Source organism: Lissotriton helveticus, chromosome 5_1 (genome assembly GCF_964261635.1).
Source record: "Lissotriton helveticus chromosome 5_1, aLisHel1.1, whole genome shotgun sequence".
Classification (NCBI taxonomy): Eukaryota; Metazoa; Chordata; class Amphibia; order Caudata; family Salamandridae; genus Lissotriton; species Lissotriton helveticus.
The window spans coordinates 208364410-208389927 of NC_136065.1; the positions used below are offsets into that span (position 1 = coordinate 208364410).

At 44.7% G+C, this 25518-nt stretch overlaps 1 protein-coding gene across 1 annotated transcript in view; it reads right to left on the reverse strand.

The window, feature by feature from the left end:
• The window catches only part of CACNA1B (calcium voltage-gated channel subunit alpha1 B), a 1081812-nt gene that overhangs the window by 141876 nt on the left and 914418 nt on the right, over positions 1–25518 (reverse strand). The window contains exons 34-37 of the mRNA XM_078642008.1: positions 18225–18341; positions 16221–16286; positions 15203–15294; positions 6667–6817 (exon numbers count right to left, since the gene is read on the reverse strand). Of these exons, the coding sequence (XP_078498134.1) occupies positions 6667–6817; positions 15203–15294; positions 16221–16286; positions 18225–18341 (426 nt within the window). The remainder of the gene's footprint in view (positions 1–6666; positions 6818–15202; positions 15295–16220; positions 16287–18224; positions 18342–25518) is intronic.

A 25518-nucleotide genomic window follows, 5' to 3' on the forward strand; every position in this document is an offset into this window, starting at 1 on the left:
AGAACAGAAGTGAAATATTAACATCTTTTTGTGACATTTGCAATAAAGCTTGAAACATTGATAGCGTATATTTGAACCAGTTGTTGTTGTTGAATGGTTGCACAGATTGATTCTGTGAGGAAAGACAACGTCCTTCCAGACAATGTATTTCACAAAAACAGAACAGTGCTTAGAAGCATTAGGGAGCCAAGTGAAGCATTCGTTGCAGTTTTCTCTTACCTTACAACAACTGCGAGGGCAGGGAAATCTTCGCGAGAGCGCGTGCTGCAGTCCGTCCAGAGCTCACGCCGCCGGCCTGCGACCAGGAAGTCAGGCAGGCCGGGTGGGACAACCGGAAACAGGAAGTAGGAGGGCGGGAGCCTACCCCGCCTCCCACGGAAGAGCCGCGATTGTTTGGAGCACCGGAGCAGGCAGGAGCCTACCCTGCGCCCCGGTGCCGAAGAAGGGAGGAAGAGTCCTGCTGCCGGTGAGAGCCGCTGCACCAAGGAAGCCGGTGAGTGGGGCTTCACCTTGTTGCTGGGCTGCGAGGGCGGGGGGCATGTGTGTGTGCGCGCGCGTGCGGCGGCGGGCTGTGTGTGAGCGTGCGTGTGTGTGTGTGTATGTGTCTTGGAGTCTGTGTGTATGCGTGTGTGTGTGTGACTGTGGGGGGGGAGGGGGTTGCCTGTCTGGGTGCCTGCGTGTCTGTGTAAGTGTAAGTGCGTGTGCGCGCGTGTGAGTGTCTGTGTGCATGCATGCGTGTTAGGCTGACTTGCTGGGAGTATGGGAGGGAAGTGCATGGCGCGTCGCAGGACGGAACGTGCGCGTTCGCGCACACAAATCCAGGAAAAAAGCACGTAACACCCTCTTGTCCTCCTTCCCCCGAGACAGGCAACATTAGGTCTCCAGCTGGACACCTGCATCCTTCATGGCTCTGTGCTTCTGGCATGGAAAATCATGTACAGAAATTGAGTCGGCGCGCTGTGGTGGCACCTCTATAAGCACCATCCACATCCCCCACGTGGATTAGATCGATGCTACCTATCGGGTTGTGGGGTAACTGCTCACAGAAAATCTCCTGATCCAGTTTGACTTCTGGGAATGATTCTAAGGTAAGGAATCTGCCGCTACATAGCCTCTCCCAGATATGGCATTACAAAAGGTAAATAACTTGTTCTTTAGTGCCCAAAACTTTGGATCAAACCTGTCGATGAAAAATTCCAAATGTGACTGTCCAGGAGAGAGGAAAGTTGATCTACCACAATAGAACCCGGCAGGTTCTTCGAGTCGAGCACGGAATGAAGGATTATTCATATTCCAAGATATGTTCAGGCGACATGGTTACTATTTCCAAATGAGCACAGCATTCCCCTGAGGAAGGGCTAGTCATCAGCCCGAAATGCATTGGGACTGTTAACGTTGGATTTTGTACCATTGGAATATGTACATGGAACTTATATTTTTTCAAACGTTTATGAAGTACTCATGAAGCCAATGAGTTTTGAGTGAAATCACATGATACAGCACAATTGTTTGGATTTCACTTTATGATGAACTGCTCATGAACATTTAGACTTTGTTGTCTTCATTAAGAGACTGACATTTCTCTTGAGTTGCTACTCTGATATGGACCAGAGAAATCTTACATTTTATTGGTTATTTTAGGGTGGGGGCTTAAAGCTAAGCTAATGTCTGAGCAAAGATGGATTGCACTCTGATGCAGAGATATAATACGATTTCATTCATCCAATTGAACTGTAAAATGGAATTGAACGTTGAATAATGGAGTGCTCTGATGCTCCTCTACTTATTCCAGAAGAAAAAAAAATACACAGGATGTTAAAATATTTAATTATTCTTATTTCCATGCCTGGAACCATCTGTCATTTCCTTCCCACTGGTGGTAGTTCCTGGAGTGTTTTTCTTTGGCAGGTCTTAGCTTTTGAAATGGGAACTATCTAAATGTCCGTGTTATTTGACAGTCAACATGCGCAGGTAAATGAATACCATTTCCAGCATGGTTTCTTAGTGTGATTGGTGCAATAGAAACAGTCTAACTATTTTCCGATGCGTCAATGGTTTGAAGTACTCTTAGTAAACTGAAAACGATGATGATGTCTTTATCTCCCTTCCTAGACCCCTGTTCTTTCAGATATGCGTTTGCCTGTGATTTGCTCTGCGTTAAGATGGAAAATAAAACTGCTGCTCCAAAGTTCCGCTTGAGTGTTGATTGGAAACTGTGCGCTGGAAAGTCATTGGGTGTCCATTGTTGGAGCCAAGTCATGCCGCTATTGATGTTAAGGTAACGGCAACCTGATACTCAGCCTGGGTACTGGGTGTCACACGAGAAGGCACAAAGCCTCAAGATCATAAAGTATTTAATCTTAAATTCATTGGCTTGCAGAGCGATCCCTGCAGTGTCTTAATGAAGCTCACCGCTCCTGATTATTGCGTCATCTTGCCGGCATCTTTTTGCAGTGGTGTTTGTATCTGAGCCTCCCTCATTCAAACGATCAGATTAAAAACCATAACGAGGCAACAAAAAAAGCAAGTGGTTTGGTGTCAGTAAACATCATGGCAATTTGTAGCACGCTTGCAGTTTAGCATGCTATGTGCATTTTATTAAAGTGCTAGAATGCACCGAGTGTTGGGAAGAGGGCATAAGAGGGGCGGTTAATGTGTATGTAGACACCACTATTTTTATAACCATTTCAGTGTTCAGAGAGAGGATCCTGCACACGTGCTGCAGTCCGTCCAGAGCTCGCGCCGCGGGCATGCGACCAGGAAGTCAGGCAGGCCGGGCGGGACAACCGGAAACAGGAAGTAGGAGGGCGGGAGCCTACCCCGCCTCCCACGGAAGAGCCGCGAGTGTTTGGAGCACCGGAGCAGGCAGGAGCCTACCCTGCGCCCCGGTGCCGAAGAAGGGAGGAAGAGTCCTGCTGCCGGTGAGAGCCGCTGCACCAAGGAAGCCGGTGAGTGGGGCTTCGCCTTGTTGCTGGGCTGCGAGGGCGGGGGGCATGTGTGTGTGCGCGCGCGTGCGGCGGCGGGCTGTGTGTGAGCGTGCGTGTGTGTATGTGTCTTGGAGTCTGTGTGTATGCGTGTGTGTGTGTGACTGTGGGGGGGGGGAGGGGGTTGCCTGTCTGGGTGCCTGCGTGTCTGTGTAAGTGTAAGTGCGTGTGCGCGCATGTGTGTGTCTGTGTGCATGCATGCGCGTTAGGCTGACTTGCTGGGAGTATGGGAGGGAAGTGCACGGCGCGTCGCAGGACGGAACGTGCGCGTTCGCGCACACAAATCCAGGAAAAAAGCGCGTAACACCCTCTTGTCCTCCTTCCCCCGAGACAGGCAACATTAGGTCTCCAGCTGGACACCTGCATCCTTTGGATGCAGTTTACCAGCTCGACCTAAAAAAGGGGAGCGGGAGGAGTACAATGGAATCAGGTGTGAACTGTCTCTGGTATTCTTCCGTTCTGTCTCCTGTTTGTGCTGAGCACAGTTAAAAGCAAGTCTAAAATACTCGGTGTTCCAAGGTTTCCTGAAGTGCCTGAGGTTAGACGTAGTTCTCAGGATTGGGTCTGGCGCGTTCCATATTATAAGACCTAGAACCTTAGTCAACCTGCCTCCATGTTTTTTCACCTCGTAAAGGTCTGTTGGTTAATCAAGTGTGTTGTTGAATGAAGGTTTCTAGTTAGGGAATAGTGCCAGATCCTATAACTATTCCTGAACAATGTCCCAGTAGTAGTTGTGTCAGGGTGTCCTGAGGAAGTGTTCAGATTTTGAGCGAGAGGTGTATTTGATGAAGAACAATAGGTGTCCTCTTTTTTGGAGGTGTTTAAGAGGAGGGACATTAGAGGCATCCAGTAACAAGAAGGTACTGAAAGAGTAAGTAATACATGACTGAAGGAGAGGTGAAAAAGTAGTAAATGAAAAGAAAATTTAGCAATATCTGCAGATAGAAAAGTTTATAAATGCTACTACCTCAACTGCACCATTAAAAGTATTAAGACTTTTGAAAGTCCTGTACGTTTACCTCTTACTGGAGTTGCCTTTGTTTTAATGTTCAGTCCCAAAATAAAACATTTGTAATTATTTAGGTGCCAAAATAAGTCCCAGCAATTGCTATGCGTACACTCACTGCTATACTCGTTCTAGGGTATGAGGCCTTTTCTTAGAGTGATGGGCAGCCAATGATAACCGGGCAGTATCCTGTTTGGGTACTGTGTTCAACGCTGATGTTCAAGTACCACATTAATGGAGCACTCCAGTTTGATAGTTAAATATCTTCTTTTGGCCACTTCACTCTCTCAGGGTAACAAAGACGAGCATTCAAGGCTCACTCCAGGAACTGGATGTGGTAAGAAACGCAGATGCAGTAAGATACAGCAAACATCCAAAACACCAATGTGCCGTCAATGATTTACTTTACAAAATAGCTTATTTAACATCTAAATAAATAGTTCTAATAAAAATAAGGAAGACACAAAATCATATGGTGCTAGCACCATACTGGACCTGATAGACAATCCTACATATTATTATAGTGTCTTAGCACCAGGTGCTAGATTTCTGATAACACTGTCCCCATAGCCAACGTTATCCAATGGTGCTTAGCTTGGATCACCCATAAAAATAGTTGGAGGCTAGATTAGAAAATGTCTAACACAATAACCCACGCAAAAACAACCAGTATTTAGTCTTGGCAAACCTTTCTCTGTACCTGATGGTGATGTCTGGTGCACTGGAGTCAGGCGAAGGACACAGTCGCCACATTCTGAAATCACTCGTGTCCAATGACCAGGTAAGGACCTAACTGGCAGTCTTAGTTTTTGCTAGGATTACATGGACTCGAGTCAATATTCAACAGGTTGACCTTACGGTTCTTTCTGAATATGAGGGCCTACTGGTCCTGGCATGGCATAAAAAGGGCACGCACTTGTGAAACTGGTTTGGCCAGGATCGTCCAGACCTCCTTCTTTAAGATTAGATCCTCATCACAATTAATACATGAATATCTCAGGAACTGCATAATCTAGAATTATGGGAACCAGTGCGACATCCTACAACTAGCAGAAGTAGCTCCTATACTGGGAGTACAAATGCCAACTGCCTCTGGATCTCTTGTTTTCCTGTGGCACATAAGATTCTAAACTGACAATGGGAATGATTTTTCACACTCAAACAAAGCAAACTGAAAATCTATTATACCAGTGTGCCTGACACTGAACCCAGAATTACCATTGAGGGGCGGATGGTTCTTCCAAAATCTATTCCTCTATAAAGGCACGCTACAAATTCCAACCAAATGAAGATGCATGGATTGCTCCAAGAGGGTCAAAACATTAACTCAAATTCATTGGAAAACAAGTCCTTACAACTCTGAGGTTTTTGTGCATAATACATTAGGGTCCATGACTAAATTATTCTTTCACAAAATGTAAATATCTTAGTGCATCATAGTTTTATATTTCTCATGGCACCAGCACTTTGAGCACTGCCCACCTTAAACTTTCATGTATATCATGGATTCTGTGATTCTCGAATACTAATGTATACATTATCAAACAACCATCTTTGTGTCTCTTTAAAACCACATTTTTATTTGAAGCCTTTGGTGAGTGCATTTATTGAATAAGTATATTGATCCAAGTGACAATGCCCACTATCCTTGTGCATAAGTAATTTGTCTCTGTTAAATGATTAAAAGTTACCACTGTAATTAGCTATAATCTGGTTCCCTCTGTGACTGAAGAAAAGAGGATCAAGGTACCCTATGGGGCAGATTGTTTGTGATGGTGCAGGCTCACCCAAGCAATGTTGATGGGTGATAAAAAACTTTCACAACCCAGATTGTGCTCTTGGTGTGTCTTGTTTCCTCCTTGGCAGCAGCACCATGGCAACCCCATAGCTCCATTCTTCCAATGGATCAGACCGCTCGTCTGAGCAGTTGCAATTCAGCTCCTCAGTAGGAAGGTATACTCTCTATCTCACCTAGGTCACAGCAGGAAGGCAACTCTACAGGCTTCACAGATGTAGGCCGAGGCTGGAACAAGAATATCTGATAGGCAGAACTTCCGCTGCCGGTCCTGTTGTCCTTTTCTCCTACACTTGTGTGCATGCCTAGTATGTATCTAGATGATGACGAAAAAACAAATACAAACTAATGCGTCCCGTATTTACACTCCTGTGGTGGGCATGGTGGTACCCCAGACAAGCTTATTACAGAGTGCTCAACAAAATCTTAGTTTATTGCTTTCTTTGTTGAGGTCTATACCTTCTGAAGTCACAGTGTGAGTGTGTGTGAGAAGTGTTTTGAAGAAATGATATGCTTCAGAAATTTAGGGTGACATTCATCTAGCTGGAGTGCAGGTCATGTAGGCAGGCTGGAGCACAACAGTTGAAAGCCTCCTCAGGCAGGGAACACATCAGTTGTGAGATGATACTTTGAACCATCTACTGAGTTGTATCTGGGTAGCAGTACTCTCCTTTGACAAGAAGTAGGCCTGATACACACACTGGGCAAAATGAGAAAGGCATGCACGAAGAGACCCATTTAAATCACTGGCAACCTCATAAAATGTCTATACAATAACCATAGTTAACACAGCAACACATAACAAATTGCTATGCAGAGCAACATAATGTACTATGAGATATGTTAACATGTCATACCATAACTTTTCCCTGCACACTTACCAGAAAAGAACAGAGGAAGATGAAGGAGACGAAATAAAAATAGGCAAAGTCATTTCCGCAATCATTCTTAGGTAGGCTGGCTCGGGGGTCGCAGGGTCGTTTGCTGAGACAGGACAACATGATCTCGTGCCAGCCTTCCCCCGTGGCGCTCCTGCAGAGAAGAAACAACGAGAGCTGACGTCATATGTACGTGTCATGGAAGCCGCTCCAATCAAACCCTGGGGCAGAGCGTACCAAAGTGCATCTGCTAGCCAATAATAATCCAGAGCATTTGATCCTGTTACGCATGTGGAGGAGAGAGAACCCGTTGCTAAGGGAAATCATTCTAAAAAAGGCACCATTCAAAAATATGCATAACATCCTGTTCTCACAGGGCATGGTCCCTACAAAGGCACAATGGCCACACAAAGTGCCCTAATTTGGCACAGGGCATTTTTCTTACATTCCTCCATGGTATATTTCACAAAGAGGATAAGTTTGATACATATTTGGAATTGAGTGTTATTCAGTGCCACAATTTCAAACAGAAATCTAGTACTCGCTGTCTTTGAACAATAATCTGCAAAATTGTTGAGCAGTTCTGAATGGTATGGTGATTTTATTTAAGGGAGAAAATATAATGTTGAGATTAGTCATGGGTTATTGTTTTATCAGTATTCTCATAGCTTTTTTTTTCTCCAAGAAATCTAGAGTAAATTAGTATTTTCTTTTTCTTTAAGGAACTTGGAGAGGATGTGGCCTAACAGCTAAGACGGTGGCCTCAGAGCTGGGGAACCGGGTTCGAGTCTCAGCAGGGACGCTCAACATCCCTCGATTTTGGGCAAATCCCTTAATCGCCCGTGCCTAATGTCTGTCTGTAACGCAACTGGTGCTCATGTGAAGCGCTCTGATACCTTCGAGTCTCGTTTGCGCTGTAGGAATCCATCCCTCCCCAAAAAGAAAACTGTGAGACCCCTCTATACTGCAATGTCCCTCAACCTAATCCTTACTATTGTACGTAAAGTTAACCCTTTCACTATTCCTATCATTCCGCCTAGTCCTATATGAAACCCTCTTTCCTTCACCCTACTTCTAACTTTATACCTACTTTCCACCCTTGCCCTTAGTTTATTCTTATCCTTCATACTTTCCCTTATACTACCCCTAAATTTAACCTGTACCCTATGTTTAAAGTAAACCCTCTAATACTTACATTTACTGGTCCAGATTTTTTATCTCCATTTCCTCTTCTCCTTATTTCTGTATTCCCAGTTTTTCTTTGAAGCAGAACGTGTCAACGATCTGCACTACTTGTTACATTGTGATGCTCTTTTTTTCAAAGACATATAACAAGTACTAGGAGTTTAAAAATGAATGCTAGATCTACCGCTCCAAGGATACATCTGGCCAACCCAAGTTCTGGATCCTCCACCAATTACTGGCCCAACAATGTGAACTGCTTCCTTCTCTCGCTCATAATTGGTTCTAATCTTGAATTGTTCCCATTTCCAGACTAAGAGCCTGATTACGAGTTTAGCGGATGGGTTACTCCGTCGCAAACTTGAATAATAGATATCCCGCCTGCCTTTTCACACGTTCCATAGGACATAATGGATTATAATACGACGGACAGGATATCCATCACATTTTTGACGGAGTACCCCATTCACCACACTTGGAATCAGGCCCTTAGTGCCTGATTTAGTGATTCACATTCATGTAAAGCTGTAGTCATGGCAGGTGAAGTAAATCTGCCATTGGCAAGTTAGCAGCTACAGGACAATAAAATGGTGGTGGAAATTCTGCCTGTGGAATTATAATTCATTGTGGAGTTGCTGCATTGACCAGAAATTGCCAGATTTTACATTACCACCCAGCTCAAATATAGTTCCAGTGTACCACTTGCTTTGGTCCATTTCTCCCTTGCTAGGTTTGCACTCTGAAAGGAATATGCTACTTATCAGTATGCATCTGTTCTTGGCATGTAGGGCTGCTGACATTCATATCTGTGCATAGATCACCGCCTAGTGTTGGGTCCGGATGATTGCACATTGTTGTCCTGGAAGAGTCTTCGAAGTATCACAAGATAGGTTGCTCTTCCCTAGGACTACAGTGTGCATGGGCATCCTCTCCATCCTCAGATTGTTTTTCGCCATTGTGGCAGAGATGGAGTATAATACAGTAAGAGATGTCCATGCAAAGAGTGAATGCTGCAGCTGCGACAGGCACCGGGGAGGTGGGTGGGCGATATGAATGTCAGCAGGACTACATGCCAAGAACATATGCATACTGGTAAGTAGCATATTCCGTTCGAGGCATGCGGGCTGCTGAATTCATATCTGTGCATAGAATGTATAGCAGTATCTCCCTAAGCGGTGGCTACCTGTGTCAGCTGCAGCAGTCTGGAAAAGAGTTTTGAGACAGCCTGTCCTACAGCAGCTTGCTGTTTTGAATGTACATCTACACAATAGTGTTTTGTAAATGTATGTGTGGTTGACCATGTGGCTGCTCTACAAATTTCGTGTAAAGGAATATTCCCCAGGAAAGCCATGGATGCCCCGAGCTTACGTGTGGAATGCGCTCTAGGGGGGACTGTTAAGGTGCGTTTTGCCTTCAAAAAACATATTTGGATGCACTTAACTATCCATCTGGCTATACCTGATTTTGAAATAGGGTTACCCTTGTGTTGTGGTGAGAAGGCAACAAACAATTGTTTTGTTTTCCGAAATGTTTTAGTTCTGTCTATGTAATATAGCAGAGCTCTTTTGACATCAAGGGTATGCAAGGCCATTTCAGCTACTGTTTGTGGGTTCTGAAAGAACACTGGCAGTTCTATAGTTTGATTTATATGGAAATGGGATACCACCTTTGGCATGAATTTAGGGTTTGTTCTAAGAACTACTCTATTTGCATGTACTTGAATGAATGGCTCTTGAATAGTTAGGGCTTGCAGCTCACTAACTCTTCGAAGCGAAGTAATGGCAATAAGGAAAGCCACTTTCCAAGTAAGAAATTGTAGTTCGCAAGAGTGCAATGGTTCAAAGGGTGGTCCCATGAGTCTGGTTAAGACAGCGTTTAGATTCCAAACTGGTGAAGGTGGGTGTCTTGGAGGAATTACGCGTTTAAGTCCTTCCATAAACGCTTTAATTGCTGGCACCCTAATAGTGAAAGGTGTTGCCTGTTTTGCAGATATGCTGCTAACGCAGCTAGGTGTATTCTGATGGAAGAAAATGCTAAATTGCACCGTTGGAGGTGCAATAGGTAGCAAATGATGTTTTGAGTGGAAGCATCAAGTGGGTTAATGTCATTGTTATTACAGTAAATGACGAAACGTTTCCACTTTGCTGCATAGCATGCTCTGGTAGTGGGTTTCCTTGCCTCTTTGATAATATTCATGCAGTCTGGAGGCAAGTTGAGGTTTCCAAATTCTAGGATTTCAGGAGCCAGATCGCTAGGTTCAGCTGTTGGGGATCTTGGTGTTGGATTTCGCCATGGTTCTGCGTTAGAAGACTGGGTGTTAGTCGCAGTCTTTGATGAGGCACTACTGACAGTTCTAGGAACGTTGTGTACCATGGTTGCCTCGCCCACGTGGGAGCAACTAGAATTAGCGTCAGAGAATGTTGGCGCATTTTGCGTGCCACCAGCGGTATTAATGGAGCTGGGGGAAAAGCGTACGCAAATTTGCCTGACCAGTTCATCCATATCGCATTGCCCTGCGACTGCGGATGTGGGAACCTGGCGGCAAAGTACTGGCATTTTGCGTTTTCGCCTGTGGCAAACAGATCTATTTCCGGGTGTCCCCATTTCCAGAAGAATGGTTGGAGCACTTTGGGGTGAAGTTCCCATTCGTGCATCTGTTGGCTGTGCCTGCTCAGCAGGTCGGCAACTTGGTTGTCCTTGCCTGGGATGTGTTCTGCCATGAGAAAAATGTTCCTCTGAATGGCCCATTTCCACATTGCTTGAGCCAGGTGCGACAGCTGTGGCGAGTGTGTTCCTCCCTGTTTTTGAATGTAATACATAGCTGTCATGTTGTCCGTCTGGATCAACACAGCTTTGTTGCGTAAGTGTGTCGCGAAAGCTTTTATGGCTAGAAAGATGGCCATCAACTCTAGAAGGTTGATATGCATTTTCTTTTGCTGTACAGTCCAGAGTGTAGTGTAGGACATGGGCTCCCCATCCTAGTAGGGATGCGTCCGCTGTTAACACTATTTGTGGGACAGGCTCTTGGAACAGTCGTCCCTTGCAAAGGTTTTGTGGACTCCACCAATGCAGAGAGTTGTATGCCCGACTGGTCACCAACACTAGGTCTTTTAATTGCCCGCGAGCCTGGTTCCACTGCCTTGCTAGGCATTCTTGTAGCGGACGCAAATGTAGTCTGGCGTGAGGGACTAGGAATATGCACGAGGCCATCATGCCTATTAGCTGCATAAACACTCGAGCTGGTAGTGAGTGTTGGGGTTTGAATTTTTGTATCAACGTTTGCATTCCTTTGATCCGTGCTGTGTTGGGATATGCTTTTGCTGCCAGTGTATCTATTGTTGTTCCCAGGGACTGTTGGACGTGGGAGGGTTGTAGATGTGACTTTGGGTAATTTAGTGAGAATCCTAAACTGTGCAGTAGGTGTATGGTCTTTGACATGTGGTCAGCACATTGCTGGGCTGTGGGCGCGTGTATTAGCCAGTCGTCCAGATAAGGGTACACATGGATGTGTTGCCTTCTGAGATGTGCTGCCACTGTAGCAAGACATTTGGTGAACACTCTTGGAGCTGTTGTCACCCCAAATGGTAGGACCTTGAACTGGTAGTGTTGTCCTTGAATGGTGAACCTCAAATACTTTCTGTGAGCAGGGTGTATTGGTATATGAAAGTATGCATCTTTGAGGTCTAATGTTGCTAGGAAGTCTCCCTGGCGAAGCAATGGTAAGACTTGCTGGAGAGTGAGCATGTGAAAATTTTCTGACAAAATGTACAGGTTGAGGGGCCTGAGGTCCAATATTGGTCTGAGAGACCCGTCCTTTTTTCAAATTAGGAAGTATAGGGAGTATACTCCTGTTCTCTGATGTTGCAGTGGGACTGGTTCTATGGCCCCCTTTTGCAGCATACTGATGACCTCTTGCTGAAGTAGCGTTATATGTTCCTGTGACATAGGACGGTGCACGGGTGGTATGTTGGGTGGAGTTGAGGTGAGCTCTAGGCAATAGCCATGTTGGATAATTTGCCTGACCCACTTGTCTGTTGTGATATTTAACCAGACTGGCAGAAATTGTTATATTCTTCCCCCGACTGGTGTTATGTGGTCTGGGGGTAGTGCCAAGAAGTCACTGCTTTGTGTTAGTGGAGGATCTATTTGCATTGCCTCCATGACCTCTTCCCTTGGTATTGTTTCCTCTATAACCACCCCTGCTAGTGTTCTTGTTATATGTGGATTGAGTGTTACTCTTGTAGTTGGAGGATTGCTGTGATGTTCCTTGTGCTCCTCCTCTATAATTGGAGCGACGAAAGGAGCCCCGGTGTTGTTGGGATTGAAGAGCTCCCATAGAGTTTGCAGTTTCTGCATCCTTTTTCATTTTGTCCAGAATTGAATCAACTGCTGGACCAAATAAAAAGTCTGGGTTGATTGGCTGATTAAGAATTGGAGATTGGACTTCATTCTTAAAGCCTGATATATGAAGCCATGCGTGGCGCCTTAGCAGCACGCTTGTATTAATGGATCTGCACCTGTGTCTGCTGCGTCTAGGGCACATTTAATGGATGCATTGGTGATGAGCTTTCCCTCTTATATAAGTTCATCTGCCTGCTGTTTGTAGGGATCAGGTAAGTGTTGGAGAATTTCTTCCAAACTGTCGTAGTGCGCTCTATCATATCTGGCTAGTAAGGCCTGTGTATTGGCTATTCTCCAGGAGTTTGCTGCCTGAGCCGCCACTCTCTTGCCTGATGCCTCAAAGATTTTAGACTCCTTGTCTGGAGGTGCGGCCTCACCAGTAGTCTGTGAGTTTGCACGCTTACGTGCGTTGGATACCACTAAGGAGTCTAGGGGTAGCTGTCCTTTGATGTATGTAGGATCTATAGGTGCAGCCCTGTATTTTTTTCAATTCTAGGGTTTATGACCCGTGCTCTAGCAGCATCCTTAAAAATGTCACTTGCATGTTTTAATACCCCTTTTAACATTGGGAGTGTTTTAACGTGTCTCTCAGATGTTGTCAGTGTATCAAAGAGGAAGTCTTCCTCAATAGCATCAGAGTGCATCTCTACATTGTGGTAGGTTGCTGCTCTATCTAGTAGTGAATTAAATGCGACTGTATCCTCTGTGGGTGATGGCTTAGTAGGGTATACTGCAGGGTCTGTAATGGGCAGAATCCCTTCAGTGTCTGGTTCCACTCCTCCCCCCATGGCTGCGTGTTTGGCTCTGGAAGTGGGTTTTGCGGATAACCAAACCCTACATCTGCGTCCTGATCTTCATCAGGGTTGTAGTCAGAGCGTGCCGATGAGGTTGGGGCATAAGGAGTAGTAGGCATAGCAGGAGTGATAGGTTCAAAGAATATAGGAGAGGTAGCATAGTCTCTCTTTTTCTTTAGGGGGATCCTGGAAAGGTCTTCAGTCGGTAGAGGTCTTTTCTTTTTGGTATAAACAGTCACTTTACCAGTTTTTGGGTCAATGTAGAGTTTTGACTGGTCCTCTGTGGAGGGATCTGGGTGAAGAAGTTCTTCTTCCACAGTCCTTGGTTTTGGTGCTGTAACCTTTGGTTTTTGTCTCTTCGGGTCTACGCTTTTTGTGGCTTCGACCGTTTTAGGTGGTTGGATCGGTTTTGGGTGTTTTTCAACAGGTTTTGTTGGTTGAACGTCCTTGGCTGGCTTCACAACCTGTTTCGGACCGAGCGGTTTTGTCGGTTCGACAGTGTCTTTATGTTGTTTTGGAGCCTGCTGTTTTGGCTCAACGCCCTTTTTCGGTTCGATGGGCTTCGGCTCGACCGATTTCTTTTCGTCCACCTTCGGTTTCAGTTCGACAGTAGTTTTGGGCGTAGGCCTTGTTCTGTCGTCGACCTGTTTTTTCCCTTTGTTGATACCTGAGGCCGATTTGCTCGATTCTATGTGCTTTTTGGGGGTCGATTCGACGTGCTTTTGCGTCGAATCGACATGTTTTGGCTTCGAGGTTGACTCGACGGCCTTCGACTTCGAGCCCGACTCGAGTGCTTTGCTTTTCGATGTCGACTCGACGTTCTTTGGTTTTGAAGGTTGCAGTGGTACTGTGGCCTTCGGTTCGACGCCTTTCGGCTTAGATACCTTCGGTTCGACGTAATTCGGTCCGAAGACTGTATTGTCGATCAGTTTCGGTTTCGATGGAACCGATGTTGTGTGATGTGTCTCAGAGGGCTCTTTTGATATGTTCTTAGCCGGGCGGTATAGCGGGGCTGTAGAACGATGATGTTGATCTCGGCTAAGGCCTGCTGGCGATGCCTCGACCTGAGTCTCTGATAGAGATATAGTGTCTATATGGGGCGGTGTACTCACGGTTCGCCCCTCGCCGTCATCGGAGTCGTCTTCTACTGCTACGATGTCCTGATCATAGTCCTCGAGATCGACGATTAGTTCTCCCTCTTCGGGGTAATATTCGGAGTCGGGCTCCGAGTATTGTCTGTCGTCTTGATCTGATTCTTCGGCGCTCGCTAGATCTTCTTCGTCATCGAAGATGTTATCGGGTTCTGGGACCAATCGTTGCATTTCTTGCCTCGCTGCCCGTCGATTCCGAATAGTCTTTTTTGATCGGAACTGGGCACAGGCTAGCAACTATCTTCATTGTGATCTGGAGATAGGCATTATTACACACTGGATGCTTGTCTGTGTGCGGGAACTTCGAGTTGCACTGGGGGCAGTACTTGAATGGACTTCGTTCCATCGACGGTCGGTCCACGTGGTGTCGAGAAGGCCTCACGGCCCGATTCGACGACTGGAGTGCAACAAAGTTGTGAAAGTGTATCGGCACCGAGCGCTGAACAATACCGACGGATCCGAAGGCCTTTTGGCCTTTTGAAGATCTTTTCTTGATTCCGAACTTGGAGAGTAGGAAAGTACATCCGAACCCAATGGCGGAGAAAAACAATCTGAGGATGGAGAGGATGCCCATGCGCTCTGTGGTCCGAGGGAGGAGCCACCTATCTCGTGATACTTCAAAGACTCTTCCAGGACAACAATGTGCAATCATCCGGACCCAACACTAGGCGGCGATCTATGCACAGATATGAATTCAGCAGCCCACATGCCTCGAACACACAAATACCACTTAACTCTACACATTTGTTTCCAAATCGCTGGGTTCTGCATTTATTCGTGCAGCAAAAAATATTTGCTCCTATTTAAAAAAAAGAATAGTAACAATTTTCCAGACTGTAGCTCAGAGATCTTCCACTACACTTAATGTTATGCTATATTACCACTCTTGCTTCCTAAAGTCACATTTGGTTGCAGAAAGCTCAGACCTCTTGTGCCACCCAAAAGGAATTTGTTAATAATGCTGGGTATGCCTGAGACACCAGTGTAGGACAGCTTTAAGTTTTCTCTTACCTGAAGAGAAGCATCAGCGCTTGCAAGAAGGTCTGGAAGTTATTGTGCCTGTTGATGGATGTGTCGTCATCTAGTGCTATGTTTCCAAATACCTGTAAAGGAAAGAAACCTGTATTCCAATTTACTGCAGCGCGACTCAGTGCTACAGCTCACAAGAGGATTCTGGTGCAGGCTAAGGGATTTTCTGATTGATGAGGCCAACCTCTGATACACCACTCTGAGGGTCTGTGCCTTTCAGGTAGGAGGCTGCACCTCAGAAATACCTAGGGTCTATGCTTCTCTGATATTGAGGACTCACTTCAGACGCACCCATCTGATGAGCGTGCCTCTCTGAGACATAACGGCTCACCTACCGGTCTGAAGTCTGTGCATCGCAGCATCGACTGCCTAACGCATAAACCCATCTGAAGTCTGTTCCTCTCAGGTATAAAGACCCAACTCAGATATACCCACCTCAGATATTGCAAACTGAAGCCTCTCTGAGGTATAGTGGCCCACCTCACAAACACTAGTTAAAAGTGGGCCTCACAGTTATAAAGTCCAACTCTGATACACACGCCTGTGGCCTGTGCCTCTGAGGTTCACAAGCATACCTCAGATACACCTATGTGAGGCATGTGCTTCATGTTCGACAGCCAACCTCATAAACACATCTCTGGTTTCTGTGTCATTCTGAGGCATGAACCACCTCAGGTACACCAGAGTAAGCCCTGTGCCTCTCAGATATGAGGGCCCACCTTGGACACGCCAGTGCGAGGCGTGTGCTTCACTAATGTATGATGGCCTACCTCGGACAGACCACTCAAGAGGACAGTGCCTCTGTGTGGTATGGTTACCCACTTACTGTACACCAGTCTGAAGGTACACCTGTCTGGTGACTGAGGCCAGTGACTCCTGTCTCTGTCTTTCTCTTTCCTGTCTCTTTCTTTTTCTCTTTCATTTGTTATGATCTCCTTCTTGGGTGCACTTGGTTCAGGTTGCCTCTTTGTCACTCGCGTCCCACCACGCCTCTGATTACCTGCATTCCTATAATGGCGTAGATGAAGAAGAGCATCGCGATGAGGAGACAAACATAAGGAAGTGCCTAGAAAAAGACAATAGAGCACAGTTAATGCAGAGTCCATGTGTATGCCAAAGTGTCCTTAAGATACCATGCCAATACTATCACCTGTTCACCTGCTGTTCTCATCCCCATTCATTGTTACTGAAGATATACATTTCTCATTGTTACCGAAGATATACATTTCCTGCACAATGCAATTCCAACAATAATCCAGAACACATCATCTGCTAAACTATACCATTACATCCTGCCCAGCATGCCTTGTCACCCATTGAACCACAACAAGCCTTCAATCACAGCAGCAAAACATATCTTCACAAACTCCCCCAGGAAAGATCTTCAGTCACTACCACACAACCTATCTCCCCACACTAGCCTCAAGCACATCTCTAGCTGCTGTGCTGCTGACACATATTTTTCTGAAAGCTAAACAACTGATCTTCATCTAATATTCCAGAACCGTTCTCCATCTAGCTCCCCAGAGTTTGCCTTGATCCAGTATCCTAAAGAATATCTTAACTGCTTCCTAAAGAACACATGCCGCCCGCTGAAATGGAACACATCTTTATTGACTGCGCTAGAACATACCTTTACCCACACCCATCAATCTCTCCTGGGACGGTGTAGTGTACAGTGGCATATTGGGCCAACGTTGCACTGGAATGCTCGGAGACCCTAAGAGACTTTTTGAGTCTGTACACAATGAGACTATTTGTGTCTGCATGGTGTGAGCGTCACTGTGAACACTTTGTGCCTGCACGGGGTGAGAGTCGTCAGAGACCCATTGTGTTTGTATGGGATGACAGCCACAGCCACCTGGGAACCTTTGTGTCCTCCTGGGATGACAGCCACTGTGAACCCTTTGTGTGTGCATGGTATCAGAGTCCTCAGAGATATTCTGTGACAGCATGAATTAACAGTCCTTAGATACCCTTTGTGTCTTCAAAGGATACCGCTGGTGTGGGGATCAAAAATATTCCCCAGAGGCCCATTTTGTCTGTGTGGGATCAGATCCCCAGAGACCTTGTGTCAGCAGGCATGATAGCCCTCATATGCAATTTGTGTTTATGTGGCATGGAGGCCCCCGTAGAGCCTCTGTGTCTGCATGGGTTAAGAGTCTCAGCGCTCCTTTGTCCCTGCATGGAAGGAGAGTCCTCACAGATGCTTTTGAATCTTCATGGCAAGACAGTCCTCAGATACTCTGTTTGCCTTCATGCGCTGAGAGTCATCAGAGACCCTTTGCATCTGCATAGGATGACAGTGCTCACCGACCAGGGCTGGAAGCGCTCAGGCCTTGTGCCCCTGAGCTGGGATAGTGTTATGTGCATAGGTTGGGAGTTCATAGGGTGCTCAGGAGCTATTGGTCTGTAAGGCATCAGGTGGTGGTGGTTAGTAATGTCCACATAGATATCTCTTTGTGTGGCTAGATTGGACTTTGTGTCTGTTGGCATGGGATGGCAGTATTAGTTGTGCACTGTACAACTGGTAGAATAACATTCTGCGGCTATTGCTGGGAGTTTGAGATCGGTTTGGAAGTGAGCGCTCAGAAATTAAAAGGTCTTCCTAGGAAGAGTTGTTCTGTCCTAAAGTGTCAACCTTGCATTACAGTGCCCTGAGACTCGCACCAGTTTGAAAATGGTATGGCCAGGGTACTTCACAACCTTTTAGTATTAACCAGCAACCAAAAGTATCCAATGAAACTATTCACTGCAGGAAATCAATAGAAAAGAAAGAAAATAAGAAATTTGGTCCATCCTCAGGAATTCACTCATCGTTCGTTCTCTCAGTCTTCTCCTGCACCCCATTGAGCAAGTCCCTCTAATCACCCTTTACCCCATTTGGTCAACTACATAAAAAACGAATATACAGCAGGAATATTAAACAGGGCATTCAAGGCACCACAATGCCCACTGTGTCTGTCTGTTGCATTCAGTACCAATCAACCCCACCAGTGCTCACCTTGAATGACTGGACAAAGGTCCATAGCAGAATACGGATTGTGTAGCCCTGGCGCAGGAGCTTGATGAGTCTCGCCGCTCGAAACAGACGCAGGAAGCTCAGGTTGATGAAGTTGTTCTGTGGGAGGAAAGTTTGTCCATTGCCCTTCAGACATTTTAACTTTTTGTTTTGTGACAAAACAGAAGCGCAAAATGCAGAAAAAAGCACAGAGCAGCAATGTTTCACCATACAAGCTGCATCCTGATTTCAGGACTTAGGGAAAGCACCTGCCACAAGCAACAAAATGCAAAGGCCCCCTCCCCCACATGCCAAGCCTCCTTGCATGGTGTTAACGAAAGGACAGAGAAGAGTATGTTGAAGAAAAGAAAGTGTTCGGAATGCACAACTCTTATTTTTGGGAGAATTCAATGAGAAGACTCACTGTTGAAGAGTATTTCCAAACCTGGCACTCCCACACTTCTTTCTTCCACTCTATGGCCTTCAGATAACGCATTCCTCTAATGCATGCCCTGCTGTAGAATGACCATCTGATAGAGTAAATGCACAGCTATACCTCACCAGAAATGCAACAGCCTTTTTAGGAGATTGTACCAGGACCAGAAATTCTCCTACTTGTAAGGCAGTTCTTGTTCCTTAAAGGGCAGTCTTGCCAACAATTCAAAGGTGAACATTTACAAGTCTATGTGGGACAGTGGGATTAAGAAAATGTGCCCTACTAGAGCAATATCTTACAAATGTTGGAGGGAGTGAGTGGTTAAGGTGTTCCTTAGGATGCCAGTTCCAGCATCCAACCAGTACCAATGTGACCAATAAAACTCCTACAAGGAGAGGGACGGTCATGGTGAATTCTGGCCAGCTGAGTTTACGTCACTTGTGAGATGTTGAGCTAGTCATGAATCTTACAGTTCTTCCATCAGAAAGAAAAGATCTTAAAACAAATCAGACACAGCACCAACGTTCCTAATATTCCATGCATGAGTGTGACAGCCGTGCTTCCCAATTATCTAAACTTTGGACAACAGGATCTGTGAGGCTTTGCACCTTAAAGAAACTAACTAATGTGTGGAGAGTTGCCCTTGTTTCTCTCTGTCAAAATTGTAATTCCTCGCAAATCATTCCATATGTTCCCTCAACGCTAATAAAGCTATTCACTAGTATAGTGAATCATTCGGGGTTGCTTATAACACAGATTTCTTTGCACTCTGGGAATGTACACTAAACGGGATGCCATGCTGAATAGTTTAGTGCTGAATAAACAAACATATTGGGCAGGTCTTTCAAAACCATAAGCTAGATCAGGGGAGATACATTGGAAATTATGCAAATGCTTTGTGAAACATTTGAGTTTACTGTAAAGAGTACATACACTTTTCACAAAAAAAGCAGGCCTTTGAGTACTATTTGAGTTCTAATTCTGTTGGATTTCCCTATCACAAACTCTTTCCAAAGATAGGGTATATGTGCATGTACTGTAGTGCGCGTGAAGAATGCAGCGTCACTGCAGCAGAGGCCACTGGCCAAATGCTCCTAGTGAGCCCAGGATAAAGCTAAAACATATATTTCTGGTCAGAAAGAAGCACAATCATGGCATCTCTGGTCAGGGAGAAGCTCAAATGTGTATCACTGGTCAGGAAGAAGCTCACACATGACATAATTTGTCAGGATGAAGCTCAAACACGGTATCTATGGTCAGGACAAGCTCAAAAATTGTATTTCTCATCAGGACGAAGCTCAAACATGGCATCGCTGGTCAGGAAGAAGCTCAAACATAGTATCTCTCGCCAAGACGTAAGGATGAGCTTATTAGGTATTCCTCAGGCCAAGTCTGACATAAGGGACAGAGCCTGCAGTGATATGGCTAAAATGCTCCTGCAGAACAAAGGTTGCTAGATGCATACATTTTATGACATTTCTAAGGGGCAGTTACCACAAGCTGTTCTCAGACACACAGTAAAAGCTTGCATGTGAGCTGTCTATGGGGCAGCTCCATAGGGCTCTGACCTTACCATTTGGACAGGAAGAAGATAGAGAAGGTCTCCCTTTGGGACTCCCTTATGCACTGCGGTGCCCACTCCAGGAAGATCAAACGGACACTCGTGGGCATGAATTCTAGTGCTAGACCTAGCATGAGTCACTGGCAGGTAGATTACCCCAGTCATTGGTGTCACAACCCAGCTTCGCCAGACATGTTAAGGAGTCAGGGGGACCTTGACCTGAGACACCTGAGTCAAAAAGCTAATGGGTAATGCACTGCAGTTCATGACTGCTAGGGCTACTAACTCATTTGAATGATTTTAGTGTACAAGACATTTCCCCACATTATTGGGGAGGCTGGAACCCACTCTCGACATTCATCCAGAGTCAAGGGTGCATGCTGCCTATTTTCCAATCAGGAATGCTGAGCAAGGCCAACACCTATGAGACAATACTAGAATCAGACTGATTCTTATGGGTGACTGAGATCTGCTTTTATCATGGAGTTCCAGACACCCATAGCATGTACGTAGGTTTTGCTTGCTTCTGTTCTGGAGTGGTGTGCAAATTAACTTCAGAGTAAGCACCCATCAGGAGAGTAAAAGTTGTTCTTGAAACAGAATCACACTTGATATTAGGGTTTTCTGTACCACGGCAACCAATATAATATTCTAAGATTACCTAATTATGTTTGTGGATGACCTATTTCTCTGTATATGCAATGACACTGGACCAATAATTTAGCCCAACAATACTTGCATGTTTGTGCCTTTAATAATAATATTTTTCTAAAGCCATTTCCTAATTCAAAGTGAGGAGGAAAATCGCAATAAGTAATTATCTAACTAAGAAACATGCTTACAATAGGTTGAACTTTAGATATGTGAGAGGTTTAATGATATATATGGTCACAGTTAAAATATTAATAGTGAGGCCAACATATTTGAGTTTTTGGGAAAAGTGTATGTTCCATTTAGTGTGACAAAATGACTCTAAGAATACAACTTTTAGAACAGGAAGCGAGTTAAATCTAATGCACTCCTATAGAGTTGTATGACCGAAACAGCATTAAAATAATGTTTGTGAGCTAGCATTATGAGCATCAAGAAAACCCACAACCACCTACCCAACCAAATTTGCATGCACACTCTCCCACCACTGCTGCCACAGCATCAGGAACAGCCCACCTTCCCATACATCATTCTGCATTCCACAAAGGCACTAAAATGCTCCAAATCAATTTCCAGGCATGCACATTTACATTTTCCAAAATGGCGTCTTAGGTGGCAGGAAGAAGGGAGGTCGGTTGGAGAGAGGACAAAGGCGATGCTTAAACTTCAAAAAAAGAGTAAAGCGAAACCTTGGAAGAAAGAAGGGGAGTGGCGAAGGGCAAGTGGAGGGGCTGATGATGAACACAGATTCAATGAGGACAGCAAGACGTGGCGACAAGAGAAAGCAAGACAAAGCAGGCAAAAGAGTGGCGGCCTTCTCCTGGGACCAACAGGCATCAGCTAGATGGGATGAAAGAGTACACTACCTCCAAGACAAGGTTTGTCTTTATAATTCCTGCACCAGCCAGCTGTGCTCCTACACACTTCCCCCAATTGTACTCAAGAAAGCCTGTTTTTGTTGTACGATAGCTGAGTCAATTATCTCACTCTAGAGCCCCAGCGCACTGTGTCAGTGGCTAAAGAGGGATTAAGATACATATGAGTAAGTATAACAGCGTTCTGCAGACCAGAAACAACTTTCAGTTGTATATAGGGGAATCACAATACTGAATTTTAATCCCAGAAAACATTGAAGTTGACGATTATTACTTGTGAGGTAGACACCTGATTGCTCTGTGCCATGGCCGACCCTTAAGACCAGCTCCGTGCATCTCATACCTTCCAAAGAGGACTCAGCAGGGGGCTTGTTAAAAATGAAGACTTTCGGAAGCACAGAATGAGGAACTTGTAAACTCCAACACGGAATCTAGAACAGGACAAGCACTCCTTTCCCTTCTCACCAAAGAAAAAACTAGTCTCACATTTTACTCTCGGTCCAAGAGCCAAAGGATTGTATTTCCCTGTCGATGGAATACTGGGGACCCTGATCAACTAATTCCAAGTGGCCTATAACAGGACTGCACTTCCCACCATGTTCTAGGACACACAACACCTACAGTGGCCTTGACTTAGCATGGTATGCAATGCTGCCACCCTGTACCCTCTTATGGTGACTCGCAGTTGGTCCCAGGAGAACTTTACTTAAGGCCACTTACAATGCCAGGAGAAGGCAAAGCAGTGCTCAAGGAGGTGGCACAGAAAGACACCTCTCTGTGTGCCTCCCACTTCCAGTGCACTGTATAGACATACTCCTTGCATGACAGCAGTGCACTTGCAAGGGATACATGCAATTGAAGAGAAACAACCATTCAACATTGTTTGATGTGTCGAAAGATGCATTCAGCCAGCTTCAATGTAGAAAAGTCAACGTGACTTATGAAATCTAGACCCATTGCCAAATTATGACCTGCTGTGAGCTGCAAGACTCTAAGAACCCCTGCTATCGCCTTAAAACCTCTTATCAGTTTCACCACCTGGATTCCAAATTTGCGATTTCTCCTTGAATGCCCTTCTCAACATGTCTAATTAAGTACTTTGGGGCACATGCATCAAAGGTTTTTGCAAGCGCAAACGGTGCGATTCGCAAAAACTGCATGCGATTGCAAAATGGCCTTTTGCAATGCATGAAAGTGTTGGGGACGCGCAATTTAGGTAATCGCGAATTTTTGCGATTTCCTACATTGCAACTGCCTTTAAGGAATTGCAATTTGCGATTCCTTAAATGCAATACAAGAAGCACTTACAAATTGCGATTTCACTATTTGGGGCCGCAAATTACAGAGCAATTAAACCGGTTGGTAAGTTGCAAAAACTTTGAAAAATTCATGGGCGCAACATGGTGCACATCACCATTTCAGGGGTATAACAGGGTGTCCTTTTGACACCCTTGAAATTGCATGCACAATTTGTGAATACCTATTGGTACTCGCAAATTGCGCATGCAATTTCCCATTCATTCCTAATGGCCTGGGCCCATAGGAATAAATGGGAAGCCATTCTTTAGGAAAGAATGGGAAGCCATTCCTTAATTGCGACTCGCAATTTGCGAGTCACAATTAAGGAATGTTTAGGAATCGCTATTTTTATAGCGATTCCTACATGCATAGGCTTTTGCAAGTCCTTAACTGCGATTCCTTAATATTCGCAATTAAGGACTCGCAAAATCCTACCTTGATGCATGTGCCCCTTTGTTTGTTTGAGATCATCATCATTTGGGGAACACCGGAAAGTAACACACAATCCTATGTGGTCTTCGTTGAGAATGTCATCAATATGGATATTTTGTCTCCTGGGTGTGTGATGTCAGAGAAATGTTACATCAACAAGACCACTCAGGTCACTCCAAACTCTCCAGAAGCTCCATATGGCCAAACATCAATACTAAAAATTGCAAGTTTCAAATCGGTACCTATGTCATACACAATTTGACTATAGTAGAGTTAGAGCATAATAGGGACGGTTATAGTGCACAATAAAAAAGGCTGATATCATTATCGTTAGTAGAGAGATGTTTACATCTGGGAGATCAACTCCAATAAAAAGCTGTGATAATCCAAAAGATGTCTGCACTAATAGTGCTCAGTCAAACGTGATATACGCAGAAGGGGTCTTACTTTAACTCACAAATGGTGGACCCAGGTCAGCTTGAACCTGAGACTCTCAAAGCCTGTGGTTGAGGATAATGGACTTTAATTTGAGAACCCTCTTGTGGCTCACATGTGATTCCAGGCTAAGTCTGAAATCCTTTGAGAACTCTACAAGTTCAAGAGCAACTTTATGGGCCATATGTATCATCATACCGTTTAGCGATTCCTAAATAGCGATTATTAAGAAATCGCTATTTAGAAATCGCAAAATGGTATGTATGTAGGAAATCGCTTCTTTTTAGCGATTCCTTATCATTCCTAAATTGCGATTAGCAAATTGCTAATCGCAATTTTCCCATTCATTTCTATGGTCCAGGAGGCCCATAGGAATGAAGGGGATATTTGCGATTAGCAATTTGCTAATCGCAAATTGCGAATATTTTCAAGGGTGCAGGGGTGTCACAAGAACACCCTGCTGCACCCCTGAAAAAGACATGTGTGGGCATATGACGCACATACATGCCCCAAGGGCATGTATGAGCGTCATATGGCACCTTTGGAATTTAAATAAATTGCTTTTTTAAAAGAATTCGCAACTTACCACCAACTAGAAGTTGGTGGTAATCTGCGAATCCTTATTGGCATTTTTGCATGAATATTTCTTTGATACATTGCAATTAAGGAATCGCAAATTTTGCGATTCCTTAAGTGCAATCGCAAAATAAGGAATAGCAAAATGTGCAATTCCTTATTTTGCTGCGAAAATGTTTCATACATACCATTTAGCTAATTAGCATTCGCAAAGGCCGAAATTCTGCGAATTGCGGCCTTTGCGATTGCTAATTAGCTTGATACATATGGCCCTATATGTTGTTTGATGCCCTCAGTTTGGTATAATCCATGTAAGCAGAATGTGTAATTACAGCCAATGATTGCGATTATCCTTTGTTTCAACCACCTCATGGGTGTATTATGTGTTTGTACACATGTCACGTTTTTTGACTAATGTACCTTTATCATGTTTTGATTTGCCCTCAGTAATTTGGGTAATTAACTTTGTATTATCATATGCATTCAAATGCAATAAAGATATTTTAAGGAAACTAGGCCCATGGTTGAATGGCTAGACTCTGATTTTTTCTTCCCATAGAGTATAGGTGGTGGTGGCACCAATTAGGAACATAGTATAAGCCTCTCCTTCAGTTCTAAGCAAGATGACTTTCAAGTTTTCCTTGATGTGCAACCGAAGGAGTCAACGCACAAAGGAGTGAGGGCGTTCTCTACGGACTTCTTTTTAACGTAAAAAATAAATAGGCAAGGAAAATGCTCACATAAATCAGAAATGTGGCTTGGTGAGACCCAGAGCCAAGCAAACCAACATGGCTGAACACATAATCAACCTTCACCCTCCCAAAAGCCTAAAGTGACTTGAAGCTGGCTTCTATGATGCATCATTCAATCCACATCGCATAAATGCAGACTGTTTTCCCTTCATCATTGTCTGGTGAAAGAGAAAGAATAAGCCAGTGATGCATGGTCTTGCACCTCAAGGTTCTTTGCTTACTGTGGCTGTGTTCCCTAATCTCTTTTAAATGACATTGCCAAAGACATTAGAAAATCTCC